The sequence below is a fragment of the Diceros bicornis genome, chromosome 13 (assembly GCF_020826845.1).
Source record: "Diceros bicornis minor isolate mBicDic1 chromosome 13, mDicBic1.mat.cur, whole genome shotgun sequence".
NCBI classification, from domain to species: Eukaryota; Metazoa; Chordata; class Mammalia; order Perissodactyla; family Rhinocerotidae; genus Diceros; species Diceros bicornis.
The window spans coordinates 31315795-31334629 of NC_080752.1; the positions used below are offsets into that span (position 1 = coordinate 31315795).

The window sequence follows — 18835 nt, forward strand, 5'->3', positions numbered from 1 at the left end:
GTCCGGTTGAGTCTCATTATCTGCAGCAGTTACGTTGTAGAAAGTTGCTGTGAACGCTGGATTATCAAATCCTGAATCATTGCCCCTCGGGGAAATACAGGGTTAGGTGCCTGCGAGCCTCTGGTCACAACATTCACCTACGGGTCAGTACAGAACCTTGTTTATGTGTGTTTGTGTTTAATGACGCCTTATTTGATATATATTGTTGATTCATTAATATTGAGCTCATGGCTTACTGCACATATTTTCTCTCTAAGGCACACCACAACCTTTTTGTGCTTAGGAGTGCTAATTAGTACTTCAGCACTATGCTTGGGGGCCATTTTAAGCAGCAAAATCACCACAAACACAAAAATGCAAAAAACTTGGCACCAAATATACCACGCATAGGGCATTTCCATCCAGGATGAGAGCTGCCACAAGAAAGCAAAGCATTGCCTTGTTCAGCTTCAGCTGGGAACATGCACGTCAGGTGACTCAAATTTTTTGCTGCTCTGCACATGTCCTCGAAAGTACCACGAGTATTGATTTTTGGGGTTACAAATAAATTTTAGTAAGTAGGTGAATTTGCAAATACAGAATCCACGAACAATGAGGTTGGACTGTATTTGACTTCTTTTTGTGACTTTGAATTAAAGGTGTATAAATAAATACCCAGATGTTGGTTTTCTCTTCTCACAAATAATTTTTATTGCAGTCCATAAAATAGCCACTTATCTGAGGTTTGTCAGTAGTTTAAAGGCAAATGACCAAAAACAAGCCAGCTTATTTGACTTGATAATCTTGAGAGCTGAGATATCATAAACTTAGTGTGAATTAGCAGATTGCTTAAAATTAATTATAAAGTGCTCTGTTTAAAATTCATTCTGCTGGGAAACTTCTAATATTCCTTATATATTTATATAGATAGATTTCTACAGATAGAATTATTTTGTTCTAATTTCAAGGAGAAATAGTTTATGATATCTGATAGTCTTCTGTAAAATATTATATCTAATACTTTTTTTTTTTAATTTTTATTTATTTATTTATTTCCCCCAAAGCCCCAGTAGATAGTTGTATGTCATAGTTGCACAACCTTCTAGTTGGTGTATGTGGGATGCGGCCTCAGCACGGCCGGAGAAGCCGTGCGTCGGTGTGCGTCGGTGTGCGCCCGGGATCCGAACCCGGGCCGCCAGCAGCGGAGCGCGCGCACTTAACCGCTAAGCCACGGGGCCGGCCCTATATCTAATACTTTTAAAACACTTTAGGCTATCATGGCATAGTATCAACTCTTACATTTATTTTTTGTAGATGTAAAACTTCTAGCGGAATCTCTTCCTCGAAGAAATTCCTCCTTGCTCTTAGTCCGGTTGGGTGGACTGTTTCTTCGCGACCTGGCCACAGAAGGAACTATGTTTCCTCTTCTGGTGTTCCCTAACCCGGTATGTACGGCGGTGGCGTGGCTAATCCATCCAGGGTGTGGATGAATTGTGGTCTGTTTTAGGCATGCATTAGTAATATTCACTTGGTTCATTCTGACATTCCATCATTCTGAGACAGGCTGAGTAAAAACAAACTGGAGTTAGATAAGTTTTCTGAATTTGTTAGAGAGTGAGTGTCAGTGGGATTTATGGCAGTGCCTTCTTCCTCGCTGTGTTGTAGTCACCACGGAACAGTTTGCTCTGATTTGGGAAAAAAATGCCATAGACACTGCTATTTTCTACATTTCAAGGTCAATCTTGGCATTTCCTCTGTATCTGACAGTCATTTAAATTCATGCATTCTGACCCTTAGTCACCGATAAGATGTCTCATTTTTCCAGAGTTCCAAAAGAACTGCTTCAGGTTTTCTATATATGTATAGTTTTTTATATGTGATATACTTTATTACTTAGAAGATCTTTGATCTTATTAAGTCGGGAAAGAAATGGTCGTAATAGTTGAATATTTAGCCACTCAATCTGTCCATAATTTTTTGGCGAGGGGGATTGTGGAGAGGGTGGGAGGGCAGAGTCAAAGTTTCAAAAGCTATGCACATTTACTATTCATTTACAGTCTTTCATTAAGCATGCTGAATGCTAGATAGCACGCTGTCCATTCTGGGTTGGGAAGAAGGCACAGACTGCAAGTCCTCAGTAATCTGATGTCAAACGAGTTTTGATTCAGTTGTGCTAAGCACGAGTGATGCCGAAGGGTAAAACGTGGGTGTGTGTGCACGGTGGATTGTCCCTCTCACCCTGACCTCTGTGCACTTTGTGTGTGTTTAACAGCAGAAGGAAGTTGGCAGAGTCTCACAGTCTTTCGGTCTCCAGACAACATCTGCAGACAGAAGTGATCATTACCCTGGTAATTTGTCATGTGTCCTTAAAAATATGATAGTACAGGGGCCAGCCTCGTGGTGTAATGGCTAAGTTTGCGTGCTCTGCTTTGCTGGCCTGGGCTTCCCAGGTTTTGATCCTGGGTGCGGACTGATGGCACCGCTCATCAAGCCATACTGTGGCAGCACCCCACATACAAAATAGAGGAAGATTGGCACAGTTGTTAGCTCAGGGACAATCTTCCTCAGTAAAAACAGGAAGGTTGGCAACAGATGTTAGCTCAGGGTTAGTCTTCCTCACCAAAAAAAAAAAAAAAAAGGATGATTACAGATCAGTAGTCTTGGTCAGCAATAAAAGAGGGAGTGTGTCCTGTTTTGTGCCCAATGGTTTGCTGTGGATCCATGTTTGATTTGGAGACTGCCTCATGCTCTCTGTTAACCTATGTGTAACCAGGCAACCTCACAGGGCCTCCGGGTCCTGGGTTTCCATAATTGGAGCGAATACAACAACCCAGTTTTGAGGATTCCTGTTGAAAATTGAAGGGTCAATCCTTATTAGGTTCTCTATTTTATAAAATTTTCATAAATGAGAACTAATTGGAAAATAATTTAGAAAATGTCTTTTTTCCAGGATTCCTTACAGGTTATCAAGAACAAGGTGATTGTTTTTGCTGTATTCCATTTTCTTTCTCTGGTTTTTTCCTTTAGCTGCGGATCCAGATGACCCGGTTTTTGAGATGCTATATGAGAGAAATCCAGTGCACAGCCATTTTGAGAGGCGCCTGCATGTCAGCACGAGGCCTTTGAACATCATCTATAACCCCCAGGCTATTAAAAAAGTAGCAGACTTTTTCTACAAGGGAAAGGTCCATACCTCAGGTTAACTTTTTTGTTTGTTTGATCTTATGTTACTTTCTAAAGAGATCTTTCTTGTCATTTCTAGTGCTCTGGACAGGGGTTATTATGCATTCAAGTGACCTGGTAGTGGTAGAAAAGGCCTGCAGAGTAAGTGAATGGGGTCGTCCTTAGTTATTGAAGCAAAGCAGATGTCCTTGGAAAGTCGCTTTTCCAAGAATAATCAGTATCCTTAAGTATTTTCTCTTTCTTTGCCTCCATTTAGCAGATGTTTTTAAATACTTCCCAATCCATTAGGATGGTGGTTTCCTTGGCTACCCAGGATCTTTTGGGCCAGTGAATTTAGGAGGAATGTTCCTGAATTTCATTCTATATGACAGGATCAATGGTCTTTTTTACTTACTGCAAAGTAAATGATGACAGGCGTGGCACTATATAGGAGCGTGCAAGGATGAGAAGCACTGTCCTGTATCATTGATTTATTTATGCCTCTGTTTGTTCCTGACAGATTTGAGGCAGTATGTGCAGAAAAAGCACTTTTCTTGACAGGGAAATTGATAAAACAATAGTACTTTCCTAAATATATCCCCCCCCCTTTGTAACAATGAAGCTGTTTTAGTTCTGAGTCTGGTTTTTGAGTCTTTTCATGTAAACAGTAGCTTTATTGCTCTGTCACTGATAGAAAATAGAAAATATTTCCTTCTAAATTCCATTTTCTTTTCAACATAATGTCATGCTTTTAAGGATTTTGAAATATAATAATTTGGAATCTTTCAGAAAATGGTTTGAGAAATTCTAGTAACTTAGGTACCCTTCCCTCCCGTACTGCCTTTCTCCCCATGGCTGTCCCTCACCCATCTTTGCCTCATTCCTGGTACCCTGTATAGTGCCAGGTCAGGTTGGAGTAAGGAACTGTTACACAGACTGTTTTTTAGCTTTGGGGGAAATTCTTGGTCAGAAGAGATGTTGCAGCACTTTCTTACACTCAGCCATTTGAAAAATCTGACTCTCCTATGTATTTCCAATCTTGCAGGTTTTGGTTATCAGTCTGAACTTGAGTTGAGAGTGGCTGAAGCTGCTCGAAGACAATATAATAAACTGAAGATGCAGACCAAGGCAGAAATCCGGCAAACTCTTGATCGTTTGCTAGTGGGTGATTTCATTGTAAGTGGGCGTACGGAAATACTCTTTTTGGGGGGCGAGAGATGAGTAAGGCGTTCTTTCTCTTAAGTGCTTTACCTAATGTAGATAGGCGTGCTTATATGAATTACACTGATTAAGTAAACTGAAAATATGAAATCCTTATCAGCTAGCAAAAAATAAAATCTCATGTCTTTTACAGTCACGATTTAACAAATAAAAACAAATGACTGGGACTAGATCATATTTCTTCCTTGTACCCATCTTGGAACACTCTCAAGACTCATCTTTGTTCCATTTTCTGGACCTGGTATTTTGTAAATGTTTCACTTAAGAAGATCCCCTTTTCACTTAACTATTATCAGAAGGAAAACAACTGGAATGATGATGCCCCAGATTCGATTCCAGGGTGTAATGGTCACTTTGTGATGCTAAAGTGACCAGCTGAGGGGCCGGCCTGGTGGTGCAAGCAGTTAAGTGCGTGCACTCCGCTGTGGTGGCCCGGGGTTCGCCGGTTCTGATCCTGGGCGCACACCAATGCACTGCTTGTTGAGCCATGCTGTGGCAGTGTCCCATATAACATAGAGGAAGATGGGCACGGATGTTAGCCCAGGGCCAGTCTTCCTCAGAAAAAAGAGGAGGATTGGCATCAGATGTTAGCTCAGGACTGATCTTCCTCACAAAAAATAACAATAAGAAAAAAAAATTAAGTGACCAGCTGACATGAGGAAGCCCTAAACAAGGAGAGCCAAGAAACATCTTAACAGTCCAGCATAACTCGATTTCTAACACTGTGGTGTGGAGTGCACTGTGAGAGCAGCAGTGGGTAGAGCAGTGGGGTGTGGCGTCTGCACAGTGCAGAGCCAGGTGGAAGTGGAAGGGACGGCAGAAATGTTCAAAGTAAAATGTTTAGGGGTATGTAGTGTGGGATGGAGGATTAGTCCTCCTTTTTGTTTTTGTGTATTTCAACACAAATTACAGCAATTAGTATCCTCTTGTTATCTTAGACAAAGAGATTTCTTTTTTATAACATTTATGTAAATTAGCTTTTGCTACATATATTTAATTGAGGTTAATTTTAGTTGCAGGAAAAAACAGTTAACAAATTCATAAATTGGTGGGTATTTTATATTTCAAATGTCAAAGCTTATGTTTTTCACTAAGAAATTTTGGCATGAAAGTTCTTGGTTATCAATGTCCATGAATAAATAAAAATATTTGGACTTCTGCGTTTATTTGAGTTCCATAATTTCTGCAGTACTTTAAAGTATTAAGTCCTATAAATTTAGAAACAAGATCTTTCTCAAACCATGGATCATCACAATCAAAGAGCAGACAACTCCCCAAACCAGTAATTTGCTAATTTTTTTCCCCTACTTCAGACATTTACTTGTGGTGATGTCTCATAAATCCTTAAGCATTTGGATTCTACTTTTGGCTTTAATACCACAAACCGTTAAGTTGTGCTGTAATCCTAGGTGTGGCTTTCAGAAAGGCTTGAGCCCCAAGTGATGAAGCTGTTCGGTTTCAGCAGTTGTAGTTAAAAGTTATTTAGTTGTAGTTTGTTTTATTTTTACAGGAGGAGAGTAAACGGTGGACTGTGCGACTAGATATTTCTGCTCCTCAGGTCATATTTCCTGATGATTTCAAATTCAAGAATCCTGTGTTAGTTGTTGTGGATCTAGGAAGAATGCTATTGACAAATACCCAAGGTATGGTGTGAATGCGAAGTGATGAAGACATGTCTTGGTAGATTGATCTGTCTGTCTATGCTTAACCAAGTAAAGCTTAAAAAAAGTTTATATAACATTTTTTAACTCCAAAGTTCACTTGTTACTTTTTAATAGTAGCTTTAATGAGCTACATTTTAAAATGTACAATTCAGTTGTTTTTGGTGTGTTAATAGAATTATGCAACTTCACTGTTATCTAATTCCAGAACATTTCATCATCCCAAGAAGAAATTCTAAACCCGTCAGTAGTCAGTCTCTATTAACCCATCTATCAGCCCCTGCCAACCACTAATCTTTCTATCTCTGTGGATTTATTCACTACACTAATCTTTATATCTCCATTCTGAACATTCATATGAATGGAATCGTACAATATGTTGTCTTTTATGTCTGACTTCTTTCACTTAGCATAATGTTTTCAAGGTTTATCCATGTTGTAGCATGTATCAGTACTTCATTCCTCTTTATGGCTGAATAATATTCCTTTGTATGAATATACCACCTTTTTTTATCCATTCATCAGTTGGTGGACATTTGGGTGGTTTCCACTTTTTGGCTGTTATGAATAGTGCTGCTGTGAACATTCATGTATAGGCTTTTGTGTAGACACGTATTTTCAGTCTCTTGTGTATGCTTCAGTGTGGAACTGCTGCGTCTTAGGATGACTTGGTGTTTAACATTTTGAGGAACTGCCAGATTGTTTTCCAAAGTGGCTGCACCATTTTACTATCTCACCAGCAATGTATGAGGGTTCCAATTTCTCTACATCGTCACCAACACTTGTTGTTATCTGTCTTTTGGATTATAGCCATTTGTTATGAGTGTGAAATAGTATCTCATTTTTTTTTTTGTATTTCTTTGTATTTGTATTCTTTGTATTTTTTGTTTTTCTTTGTATTTCTTATGTAACATTTTTTATTTTAATAAACATTATTTCTCAGTTCTTAATTTCAGGAGTAGAGATTTAATCTTCTTAGGGATATTAGGGGCATATATAAAACGGGACTCCTGGAAGGTAATTTCATTACTATTATTAGATCCACAAAATATTCATTGTTTACCTTGAGTTGGGAGTGAAGAAAGAGAGGATTCATGGAGTAAAAGAGATTGAGGAAACTTAGCAAATAATCTCAACCTTGTGTTACTTCACTGAGAAGACCCAAAAAAGAGAAGAGGGTAGAGGATTTGAGCAGGAGTGGAAAAGTTTGGTGCTAAGGGAATTGGATCTGAAGAAAGGGTCATACAACCACAGAAAGCGCATACTCGAATTTATACAACATGAACAGGGAACCAGAGACACAGGTGACCACACCCTGTGGTGTGTTTTTGTAGTTGTCTCAGCAGTGCTCGGTTGTAGAAGAGAGGGGTTATGAGTGTGAACTCTGGGGCTAGAACATGACATATTGAGCAGTTCCTGCTCGCCGAGTACTGATCTAGGTCCTAGGGGTATTGTGTTGAGTAAGACAGATGAGACCTCTGTTCTTTGGGATATTCTAGTGGGAGGAATAAAATCAACACACAGACAAACACAGGAAAAAGTAAACAAATAATTATGGAGAGTGATGTAAGCAGGGTTGGTCCCCAGCTCACGGCAGTGCAGTTCAGATGGTGGGGAGGCAGTGTTGGGCAGCAGGGTGTTGGGTTTTGCACCCTGATGTGTGTTCCTATGTCAGTGGGCCTCCATCTTTTCTCATGTGCAGATACTTTTACTCTTTGTGTTTTGATTTCCAAATTAATAGATAATTTCACACTGAATAAATGGTAGATACAGAATATTATGCTTAGAGTTTTCATCTATTTATTTTTTAAATTGGGGTTGGTTGATTCTCTGCTTTTCTTAATTATTACATTAAAGGAAAAAGGAAGGAAAGAGCAGACGTATACTTTAAATCTTCTCTTTTTTATCTGCAGATGACTCCAAGAGGAAAAGTGGGGATGGCTCAGCATCTGAAGAGAATCAGTTTAGTGATGATGAGTATAAGACCCCGCTTGCCACACCTCCTAACACCCCACCTCCCGAGACAAGCAGCAGTAATAATGAGGAGAAAATACCTCCATTTTCTGGAGTGGAATTCAGTGAAGAGCAGCTTCAGGCTCATTTAATGAGCACTAAGATGTATGAGAGGTACTCCCTGTCGTTTATGGACCTCCAGGTCATGGTTGGACGAGTAAAGGACAATTGGAAGCATGTCCAGGATATAGATGTGGGACCAACCCATGTGGTTGAGAAGTTCAATGTCCACCTACAGTTAGAACGTCGATTGATTTATACTTCAGATCCCAAGTACCCCGGAGCTGTGCTCTCTGGCAACCTACCAGACTTAAAAATCCACATCAATGAAGATAAAATATCTGCTCTAAAGAATTGCTTTGCTCTCCTGACCACCCCAGAAATGAAGACTTCTGAGACTCTTATTAAAGAGAGGATTTTTCCCCAAGAGGGACAGCGGGGAAGTTTGCAAGACTCTGTGATGAATTTAACACAGAGCTTTGTGATGTTGGAGCAGCGCACCCGGGAGGTTCTGGTGGAGTCACAGCTGCTCCTGGCTGAGTTTAAAGTGAACTGTATGCAGCTTGGGGTTGAGAGCAATGGCCGGTACATTTCCGTGCTCAAGGTATTTGGTACCAACGCTCACTTTGTGAAGAGACCTTATGATGCTGAAGTCTCCCTAACTGTTCATGGTTTGCTCCTGGTAGACACCATGCAGACATACGGTGCTGATTTTGACCTTTTGATGGCTTCACATAAGAACTTGAGCTTTGATATCCCAACAGGAAGCCTCCGGGATAGCAGGGCCCAGTCTCCTGTCTCTGAATCCAATGTGGTCCCTTTCACTAATGCTGCCACACTGAACGACCCGTCTGCCACTGGTGTTTCACTTGACAGAATTCTCACCAAAGAACAAGAGTCCCTCATTAAACTGGAATATCAATTTGTGAGTTCAGAGTGCCCATCGATGAATTTGGACAGCACTCTTCAGGTGATTTCATTACAGGTGAATAATTTGGATATTATCCTAAATCCAGAGACAATTGTGGAGCTGATTGGTTTTCTTCAAAAATCCTTTCCTAAGGAAAAAGATGATTTGAGTCCTCAACCTTTAGTGACTAATTTTGAAAGAAGCTTTAGGGAACAAGGAACTTACCAATCTACATATGAACAAAACACTGAGGTTGCAGTGGAAATCCACAGACTTAACTTACTGCTCCTTCGGACAGTGGGAATGGCTAATGGAGAGAAATATGGCAGAAAAATAGCAACAGCAAGTATAGGTGGCACCAAAGTTAATGTCTCAATGGGTAGCACATTTGACATGAATGGTTCTCTTGGCTGTTTGCAGCTTATGGATTTGACACAAGATAATATTAAGAACCAGTATGTTGTCAGCATCGGGAATTCCATAGGCTATGAAAATATCATCAGTGACATTGGCTACTTTGAATCTGTATTTGTCAGAATGGAGGATGCAGCCCTCAGTGAAGCTTTGAGTTTCACATTTGTTGAGAAATCTAAACAGGAGTGTTTTCTCAACCTCAAGATGGCTTCCTTGCATTATAACCACTCTGCTAAATTTTTGAAGGAGTTGACATTGTCCATGGATGAACTGGAAGAAAATTTTCGAAGTATGCTGAAAAGTGCAGCCACCAAAGTCACCACAGTACTAGCTACCAAGACAGCCGAATACAGTGAGATGGTATCACTCTTTGAAACTCCAAGGAAGATGCGGGAATCCTTTATCTTAGAAGAAAGTGAAATATATGGGTTTGGCTTAGCTGCATCTCATTCTGACACTGTAAAGCTAATCTTGAACATAAACATTGAGTCGCCGGTTGTTTCTATCCCTCGGAAGCCTGGGAGTCCTGAGTTGTTGGTAGGACACTTGGGACAGATATTCATCCAGAATTTTGTGGGAGGAGATGATGAATCCAGAAGTGACCGTCTGCAGGTGGAAATCAAAGACATTAAATTATATTCTTTGAATTGCACCCAGTTGGCAGGCAGAGAGGGTCCTGGGTCTGAAGTAGGCCCGGCTTTTTGCCCTCCTTCTGGGTCGGCCAGTGCCAACAGTCAGGAGGAAGCTCATTTTACCCGACATGATTTCTTTGAATCTTTGCATAGAGGTCAAGGTGAGGAGTGTAAATCTTTTGTCTCATTTCGTTTAAAGATTCCAAACCCAGCTCATGTAGTACTTTGCTTAAAACAACAATAAAAACCTTTTCTTTTAGAGTTATTCCCAGTTAATATTTAAGAAATCAAAATAGAATTTTAATAGGATGCTTTATGTTAGGTTGGTATGTTTTCAACTTTTTCCGCTGAATGCCATATTTGGCAAAATAAGAATTGTTTTTTTAAGTGGCCCCCTTTGAAACTGGGTGAGTGCTCATTTACAGGGAGGCTTCAGGGGTTGGATTCTGTTAGAGTATTATTTAATTTGGTCAAATACATCTGACTTTTTCATTCCTAAGCTGTAGATCTTTCTTAGTTAAATATTGTAGTCCAAGGCAGCTGGAGGGATTGACATAAATAGAATATGAAATTTAGTCTGTGGATGTTATGTTCTCCTTTTTGTATTCTGCCGTCTTCTACAAGGGGTTTTTCTGGGGTTCTGGGAATGAAATGCCTGTATTTGTGTTCGCAATCTGATCTGCTAAAACAAACAGCTCAATCTATTAGTCTTGGCCTCCACAGAAATCAGGTAAGCCCTAGAGCATGGCTTTATTTAGTGGTGAAGAAATTAATGCCTTTGAGAACTTCTTCTATGATTCTCAGATGTTAATTCACCAATTCATTTACGTACTTACCAAGAGATTGTTTTCTCTGCTTGGGATAAAAGTTGTTCACTTAGAACCTGTTATTGTCCTTGATTCTGATTTAGGCCTAATAGAGGGATCCATCTGTACCTGAAAGCTAGGTAAGGATGAGCAGTTTGGTTTGGAAAACACCAGCCTGGGAGGCTGAGAGAAGCCATTGCCTGGATTAATGATGACCACGTCGTAGTTTGAAGCCACCAAATGGAGCATGTCATGAAAATACTGTTTCTTTTTGTGTATAAATTTATCTTGTACCTCTGCTTGCTGTGAATTTTGGTCTTGGAATGGTCATCAAAATTTGTGCTCAATCATAGACCTTAGGTACCAGGTTAACCTGCCCTCCCTGTCTGAGAGTAACTCATGGGCTCTATTTTGTGTATCCTACACTTAACAGTAACGCAGTAAATATTAGTGTTTCCAGTCTGTCATTTCTTCTCTCTTATGTCAGCTTTTCACATCCTGAACGACACCACCATTCAGTTTAAACTGGAGAAGATCCCTATAGAGAGAGAATCTGAATTGACTTTCTCCCTCAGTCTAGACGACCTGGGAACTTGTAGCATCATGAAGATCGAAGGAAAATTTGTCAATCCAGTTCAGGTAAGCACCTTACTGATTTTCACATCAGGACAGTTGAAGTCATATATTTATTTTACATTCATATTATATAAATATATTCTGTTCAATGTTTATAAGTATGAAATGTGAGAAGGAAAATATATAAATTCAAAGAGATAGCATGAATGCATATTGCTGTTGATAACTTGTTCTGGTAACTGTGGAATCCTTGTGTCGTGTCCTTTTATCACTGGGGAAGCAGTCTTGTTGGTCTTCTTATGTGGAGGAGGGGTGAGATATATAGGGGAAGAAGCCAGATCCTTAATTCTATTGCCATTCAGAAATGAGGAAAATTATTGCTTAAAAAGTCAGTCTCTGTTTCCCAGGAGGATATAATTCTTGTCACACTTTTGACATACTTTGCCCAGCCAGTAAAACAATCTGATTATCTGAGCTGTTGACAGATCCTTTCAAGGGAGAATTAGTCTTGCCCTCTTGGAAATGAAATGGGCCAGGATAGGGATTTCTTGTGTCTATGTGTGTGGTGAGTATGTGTGTACGTGTATATACATCTGTCATCCTTTTTCCTTCAAAAGTGTCATTATGAGGGCAAAGAACATAACATTATAAAACAGCAAGGACAGGCAGGATCTTAGGACAGTGGACCCTAGTCTTGGGCAGTGATTGGTCACTAGTCTGTGTCTGACAGCTGCTCTGGAATAACCCAGGAGTGCTGTTAACAGAACATGTGTACCTTTTCACATCAGTGGCTCCTGGATACGAGTCTCTGGGTGAGAGAACTTTCCCCAAAGCTTTCCCTTCTCAGCTAATCTTTTGCCTTATCAGTAGTGGCTACTAGGATGAATTTTTTACCTTAAATCGAGCACATAATGTGAATTCTATTGGATTATATTGATTTATTATTATGGTTACCATTGACTACTGTTGTTTTTGATGAAAATCTTTTAAAAATTATTTTAAATAATTATTTGAATTTAATAATTGACATTTAATAATTAGTAAATTTAGTAATTTAAAAATATTTTATTATGAAAAATTTTAAACATACACAAAAGTAGGATAGTCTGAACCTGTGTGCCCATCACTCAGATTCAACATTTATCAAGATTTTGCCACATTTGTCTCATTCAGCGTTTTTTTTTTTTTTTTTTGGTGAAATATTTTAAGGGAAATCCCAGATCTCATGCCATTTTTATCCCTATATATTTGGAATGTATCTTTACAAACTGTGCATTTTCTTACATAACTACAATGGGATTATCATGCCTTAAAAAATTAATGAAGATTCCTTGGTATCATCTAAATTCTAATCCATTTTTAAATTTCAGAGACATTTTTGATTGTTTCAAAAATGTCTTTTCACTTTTGAGTTGTTTGAATCAGGATCCAAACAAGGTCTGTACATTGCATTTGTATGATATATCTTGTGGGTCTCTCTTAATTTAGTTTCTCTGTCATTTTTGCCCCCAAGCCATTATTTTGTTGTGAAAACTAGGTCAGTTGCCCTGTAGAGTATTGTGCATTCTGAATTTGGTTGGTTGTTTGTGGTGTCACTTAACTTGTCCCCCACATTTCCTGTAAACTGTAACTTAACTCTACAGCTTTAACGGGATTGAGGTTCTTTTTGGCCAGACACTTCAAAGGTGGTGCTGTGTACTTCATATTGTATTGTATTAGAGGCACATAATGTCTGGTTGTCTCTCTGTTAGTGATGCTAAAATTGATGATTGTGTTAGGTGGCAAGACCTTGATCCCTCCATTGTAAAATTCCCTGTCAATCATGCCTATAAGGGCTTATTCCACTGATGAATTGTGATGGGATAAATTATTTAATTAGGGGGTACAAAATGATCACTTTCTAATTCTGTCATTTTTTTTTTTTTTGTGAGGAAGATCAGCCCTGAGCTAACATCCGTGCTAATCCTCCTCATTTTGCTGAGGAAGACTGGCTCTGAGCTAACATCTATTGCCAATCCTCCTCATTTTTTTCACCCAAAGCTCCAGTAGATAGTTGCATGTCATAGTTGCACATCCTTCTAGTTGCTGTATGTGGGACACGGCCTCAGCATGGCCGGAGAAGCGGTGCGTCGGTGCGCGCCCGGGATCCGAACCCGGGCCGCCAGTAGCGGAGCCGCGCACTTAAACGCTAAGCCACGGGGCCGGCCCTGTCATTTCTATATCTGTTTGGATTTGTCTGTTAAAAAATTTCCCTCGGGCCAGCCCCGTGGCTTAGCAGTTAAGTGCGTGCGCTCCGCTGCTGGCGGCCCAGGTTCCGATCCCGGGCGTGCACGGACGCACCGCTTCTCCGGCCATGCTGAGGCCGCGTCCCGCATACAGCAACTAGAAGGATGTGCAACTATGACGTACAGCTATCTACTGGGGCCTTGGGGGAAAAATAAATAAATAAATAAAATCATTTAAAAAAAATTTCCCTTAAGTAACTAAAAAGCTTGCCTGAAAATTTTTTTTTTTTTAATAATTTGATTTATTTATTTTTCCCCCAAAGCCCCAGTAGATAGTTGCATGTCATAGCTGCACATCCTTCTAGTTGCTGTATGTGGGACGCGGCCTCAGCATGGCCGGAGAAGCAGTGCATCGGTGCGCGCCCGGGATCCGAACCCGGGCCGCCAGCAGCGGAGCGCACGCACTTAACCGCTAAGCCACAGGGCCGGCCCCTGAAAATATTTTTAATAAGAAATTTTAATTTAAAACAAAGTAAGAGAGGAAGAAAACATAAGTAATCATGGCTCATCATTATCATTAAAAAGTACTATCTGTTTCGCTGTACTAAACGTAAGTTGTTACGCTAGTTGGTGATGATCAGCAAGTTTTAGAACCATGAGTCTTGTTTCTCAATCCTATGGTATAACTACCTTAGACTTTTAGCAATATTCCTGTCAATTTCTGCAGTTGTTTCTGTGGGGTTAGAAAGAGTGATTTTGCTGATTCAGGCCTACAATCAATAGCACTTATTGAACATTTTTGTGTTTAGGTTATTCTGTGAGGTACTGGGGGAGGGCCTCATGAATAGACATGGGTCAGAGAGAGATAAGAACAGAAAAGAAACCAAAGAGATAATCCTTGCTATCAACTAATTGATAACCTCTTGGGGAAATTGATGAAAATCAACTTTGGAAATTTGTGGGCAGTGCATCTGAGTGCAGTCAATAACAGTGGCGGAATAACTGAATTTTTCTCTTTGAATACAGGTGGTGTTAGCAAAGCATGTATATGAGCAGGTTTTACAAACGCTGGACAATCTCGTGTATAGTGAAGATCTGAATAAGTTTCCAGTCAGTGCTACCTCCTCACCTTGCCCTAATTCTCCTCTGCCTTCCCTCAGTACCTGTGGAGAACCTTACATTGAAAGGAAGGAGAATGGATTGTTCAGCCACTCCAGCCTTTCTAACTCTTCTCAAAAGTCCTTGTCTGTGAAGGAAGTCAAATCCTTTACCCAGATTCAAGCCAACTTTTGTATATCAGAGCTTCAAGTTCAGCTAAGTGGAGATCTGACTTTGGGGGCCCAGGGTCTTGTGAGCTTAAAGTTTCAGGATTTTGAGGTGGAATTCAGTAAAGACCATCCTCAGACTTTGTCCATTCAGATTGCCCTGCGCTCTCTGCTAATGGAAGACTTACTGGAGAAAAATCCAGATTCCAAATATAAGAACCTGATGGTGTCTCGGGGAGCCCCTAAGCCATCTAGTTTAGCACAAAAAGAATATCTTTCTCAGTCCTGCCCTTCAGTATCCAACGTGGAGTATCCTGATATGCCTCGGTCTCTCCCTTCCCACATGGAAGAAGCTCCTAATGTCTTCCAGCTATATCAGAGACCCACCTCCGCATCCCGGAAGAAGCAAAAGGAAGTCCAAGACAAGGACTATCCCTTGACTCCACCTCCTTCTCCAACAGTAGATGAGCCCAAGATACTTACTGGAAAGAGTAAATTTGATGATTCCTTGGTCCATATCAATATATTCTTGGTGGATAAGAAACATCCAGAATTCTCTTCCAGTTATAATGGAGTTAACCGGAGCATTGATGTTGATTTTAACTGCTTGGATGTGCTGATCACACTGCAAACCTGGGTTGTGATACTAGATTTTTTTGGAATTGGCTCCACTGCAGACAACCATGCAGTGAAGGTACCACCTGAGGACATTCTACAAAATGTGAAGTCAGAATCAAATGCTGTAATAGAGTCTGAACTTCAGGATCCAGTTAACACTAAGCTGGATCTCAAGGTATCTGTTGCCTTTGGCTCCTTTAAATTATAAGAATGAATTTGGGGGGCCAGCCTGGTGGCGTAGTGGTTAAGTGCACGTGCTGTGCTTCGGAGGCCTGGGGTTCGCAGGTTCGGATCCCAGGTGTGCGCTGATGCACCGCTTATCAAGCCATGCTGTGGTGGCATTCCATATAAAGTAGAGGAAGATGGGCACAGATGTTAGCCCAGGGCCAATCTTCCTTGACAAAAAGAGGAGGATTGGCATCAGATGTTAATTCAGGACTGATCTTCCTCACACACACACAAAAAAGAATGAATATGGGTTTGTTTATTTACATGCTATCATTGTACATTTACTCTAGAAAATAGATTTTATTAGCAGGGGAGCTATATAGTCTTCTGGATGTTACAAAAGGGTAGACATTAATATTTTAGAAAAGGTTTTAGTGTACATCCCATCTGGAGGCAGAGAAGAGGTTTAAGTAACTTGCTGTCTTTCTTTTGGGCTGTATAATTCAATGGAATTACTTAGCTCCTCCGAGCCTCAGTTTCCTCATCTTCCATCATCTAATTAAAATAACTAAGTGAGGTGCTATGTGTAAAGCACGTAGCAAAGTGTCCAGGACGTAGTAGCTACTTTAAAATGTAGGCCTTATCGTCGTCTCCCCACTCACTTGGTATGTTGTTGGCTTTTATTGAGGGCAGCAGTCCAGCTGTTGAGAATGAAGTCTCAAATGTCATATTGCCTGGGTTTGAATCCTGGCACTTTTGTGGTAACCATACAGCTGTGTGGTCGTGGGCACATTATTTAACCTCTTTCTTCCTCAAGTTTTTCATCAATAAACTGAAGGTGTTAAATGGTGCCTGCGTCATCGGGTTGTGAGGGTTCAATGTGGTAATATAGGTAAGGTCCTTCGCACAATGCATCATGCTCAAGAAGCGTTCAGTGAGCGATAGCTGTTATTATTTTTGCTATTACAGGGATTACCATACTTATAACTTGTCCTTGGTACTGATATTGTAAATGTTTAAAAAACACTTAAAAAAGACAGCACTTGAATTGAAGGCTATTCTGCTCTGTGTGCTAGAACAGTAAGATGTGTAAGCAGTTAAATTGACCATTTGGGGGTACGTGGGCCTGTTGTGACTAGCACCACTCCAGAGCCCTGGGCCCTGCAAGTGGCTGATTACATTTGTGTGCCCTGAGGATGAAGTTCTTCATCTACATGTCGTAGCATATGTGGACTGGCGAGAAGTCGGGGAGGAGAATTGTGTTTTATCCAGCTGCCATTTTCTTGTTTCCTTAGCTGGCAGTAGGCTTCTTTCCTCTAGAAATGGAAGAGTTGGGCATGAATCAGTTTTACCTCTCTTGCCCAGTGTCCGTGAGTGAATGCCTTTGCGGTGCTCTGAGGCCTCTGGTACCTTGTTTAGCAAGGTGAATGGAAGCTGGAGAGGCTTCAGTCCTTCTTTTGGTCGTCGTGTGTTTGTAACTGTTCTTGTGGTACCTGTAATGAACTGCCTCAGGAGCCCATTGGTGTTGGATGTGGAGTGCTCCCAGGGGGCTTTGCATGCATAGATAAAGCTGGTTTCACAAGAGAACAGGACTAGATAAATGCCCATCAACGATACACTTCTTTAAAATAAGAATTTTTTTTTTTTCATGAGGAAGATCAGCCCTGAGCTGACATCCGATGCCAATCCTCTTTTTTTGATGAGGAAGATTGGCTCTGAGCTAACATCCGTGCCCATCTTCCTCCACTTTATATGGGACGCCGCCACAGCACGGCTTTGACAAGTGGTGCGTCGGTGCGCGCCTGGGATCTGAAGCTGCGAACCCCGGGGCCACCAAAGCGGAGCGCCCGCACTTAACTGCTTGCGCCACCAGCCAGCCCCTAAAATAAGAATTTTTGAAAACATTTTTATTGTGAAAAATTTCAAACATATCACAAATAGAATAGTATAATGAACCCCCATAGACCCAACCCAGTGAGATCCATCATATTTACTTTATCTATTCCTTTTTTTCTCTTTGCTGAAGTATTTTAAAGCAAATTCCAGATATATTGTTTTGGCTCTATATACTTCAGTATTCATTTCTAAAAATTATGGACATTTTCTTACATAACCAAAATGCATTATCATGACTAACTAAATTAACAAGAATTCCTTGGTATTATGTAATACCCACCAATCCATAATCAGATTTTCCTGATTGTCTCAAAAATGCCTTTTTACTGGTGGATTGTAGAGGAATGAATGGTTTAAGAAACTTCATGTCTTTCCTCTGATCTCTACAACTGGGTGGAATACTTTGCTCTTCTGAGCTGTAGTTTCCTCATCTACAGAATGAAGAGAATTAAATAAAATGACATTTGAATCTTTTTTTTTTTTGTGAGGAGATCAGCCCTGTGCTAACATCCGCCAATCCTCCTCTTTTTTTTTTTTTTTTTTTTTTTTTGCTGAGGAAGACGGCCCTGGGCTAACATCTGTGCCCATCTTCCTCCACTTTATATGGGACGCCGCCACAGCATGGCTTGCCAAGCAGTGCGTCGGTGCGCGCCCGGGATCCGAACCAGCGAACCCCGGGCCACCGCAGCGGAGCGCGCGCACTTAACCGCTTGCGCCACCGGGCCGGCCCCGACATTTGAATCTTTTGAATGGGAATCCAAATAATGTTCACATGTTACATTTGCTGTCATGTCGCTTAAATCTCTGTAAATTAAAGTAAAGCAGCCCTCTCCCCCGCTTCCCCCAGCCGCCATGCAATTGACTTGTAAGAACCGGGTTAGTGTCCTGCAGAGTGTCCCACATTCTGGATTTGTCAGCTCGTTTCCCTGTGGTGCCATCTGACTTATCTTCTAATTTTAGAAATGGAAGTTAGTTCTAGAGACTTGATCATATTTGGTAAGAACACTTCATAGGTGGTGCTGAGTGCGCCCTATTGCGTTATGCCGGGAGGTGTATACAACATCTGGTTGTCCCACTTAGTGTCGCTAAGATCCATGCTGAGAGTGGGTTCAGGTGATGATAGCCAGATTCCTCCAAACAAAGCATTTTTAGACCCAGCATATATGTTATTTTGGTGATTAAATGACTAGAGGTTTTTAAATTTCCTCCTTCTTTTTAATCTTATTCCCTTCTGTGGTCTGTGTCAAGAAGCTTACTGCAAGAGAACCTCTGTGGCACTGAGTGGCCCC

General features: G+C 40.7%; 1 protein-coding gene across 7 annotated transcripts in view; it reads left to right on the forward strand.

The window, feature by feature from the left end:
• The window catches only part of VPS13D (vacuolar protein sorting 13 homolog D), a 252521-nt gene that overhangs the window by 25577 nt on the left and 208109 nt on the right, over window positions 1–18835 (forward strand). For 5 of the 7 annotated variants that reach the window (XM_058552933.1, XM_058552934.1, XM_058552936.1 and 2 more), the window contains exons 14-21: window positions 1294–1424; window positions 2252–2327; window positions 3007–3177; window positions 4187–4317; window positions 5873–6005; window positions 7937–10153; window positions 11286–11437; window positions 14626–15657. In XM_058552933.1, the coding sequence (XP_058408916.1) occupies window positions 1294–1424; window positions 2252–2327; window positions 3007–3177; window positions 4187–4317; window positions 5873–6005; window positions 7937–10153; window positions 11286–11437; window positions 14626–15657 (4043 nt within the window). The remainder of the gene's footprint in view (window positions 1–1293; window positions 1425–2251; window positions 2328–3006; window positions 3178–4186; window positions 4318–5872; window positions 6006–7936; window positions 10154–11285; window positions 11438–14625; window positions 15658–18835) is intronic. The other 2 variants (XM_058552935.1, XM_058552940.1) reach the window with 2 other exon arrangements.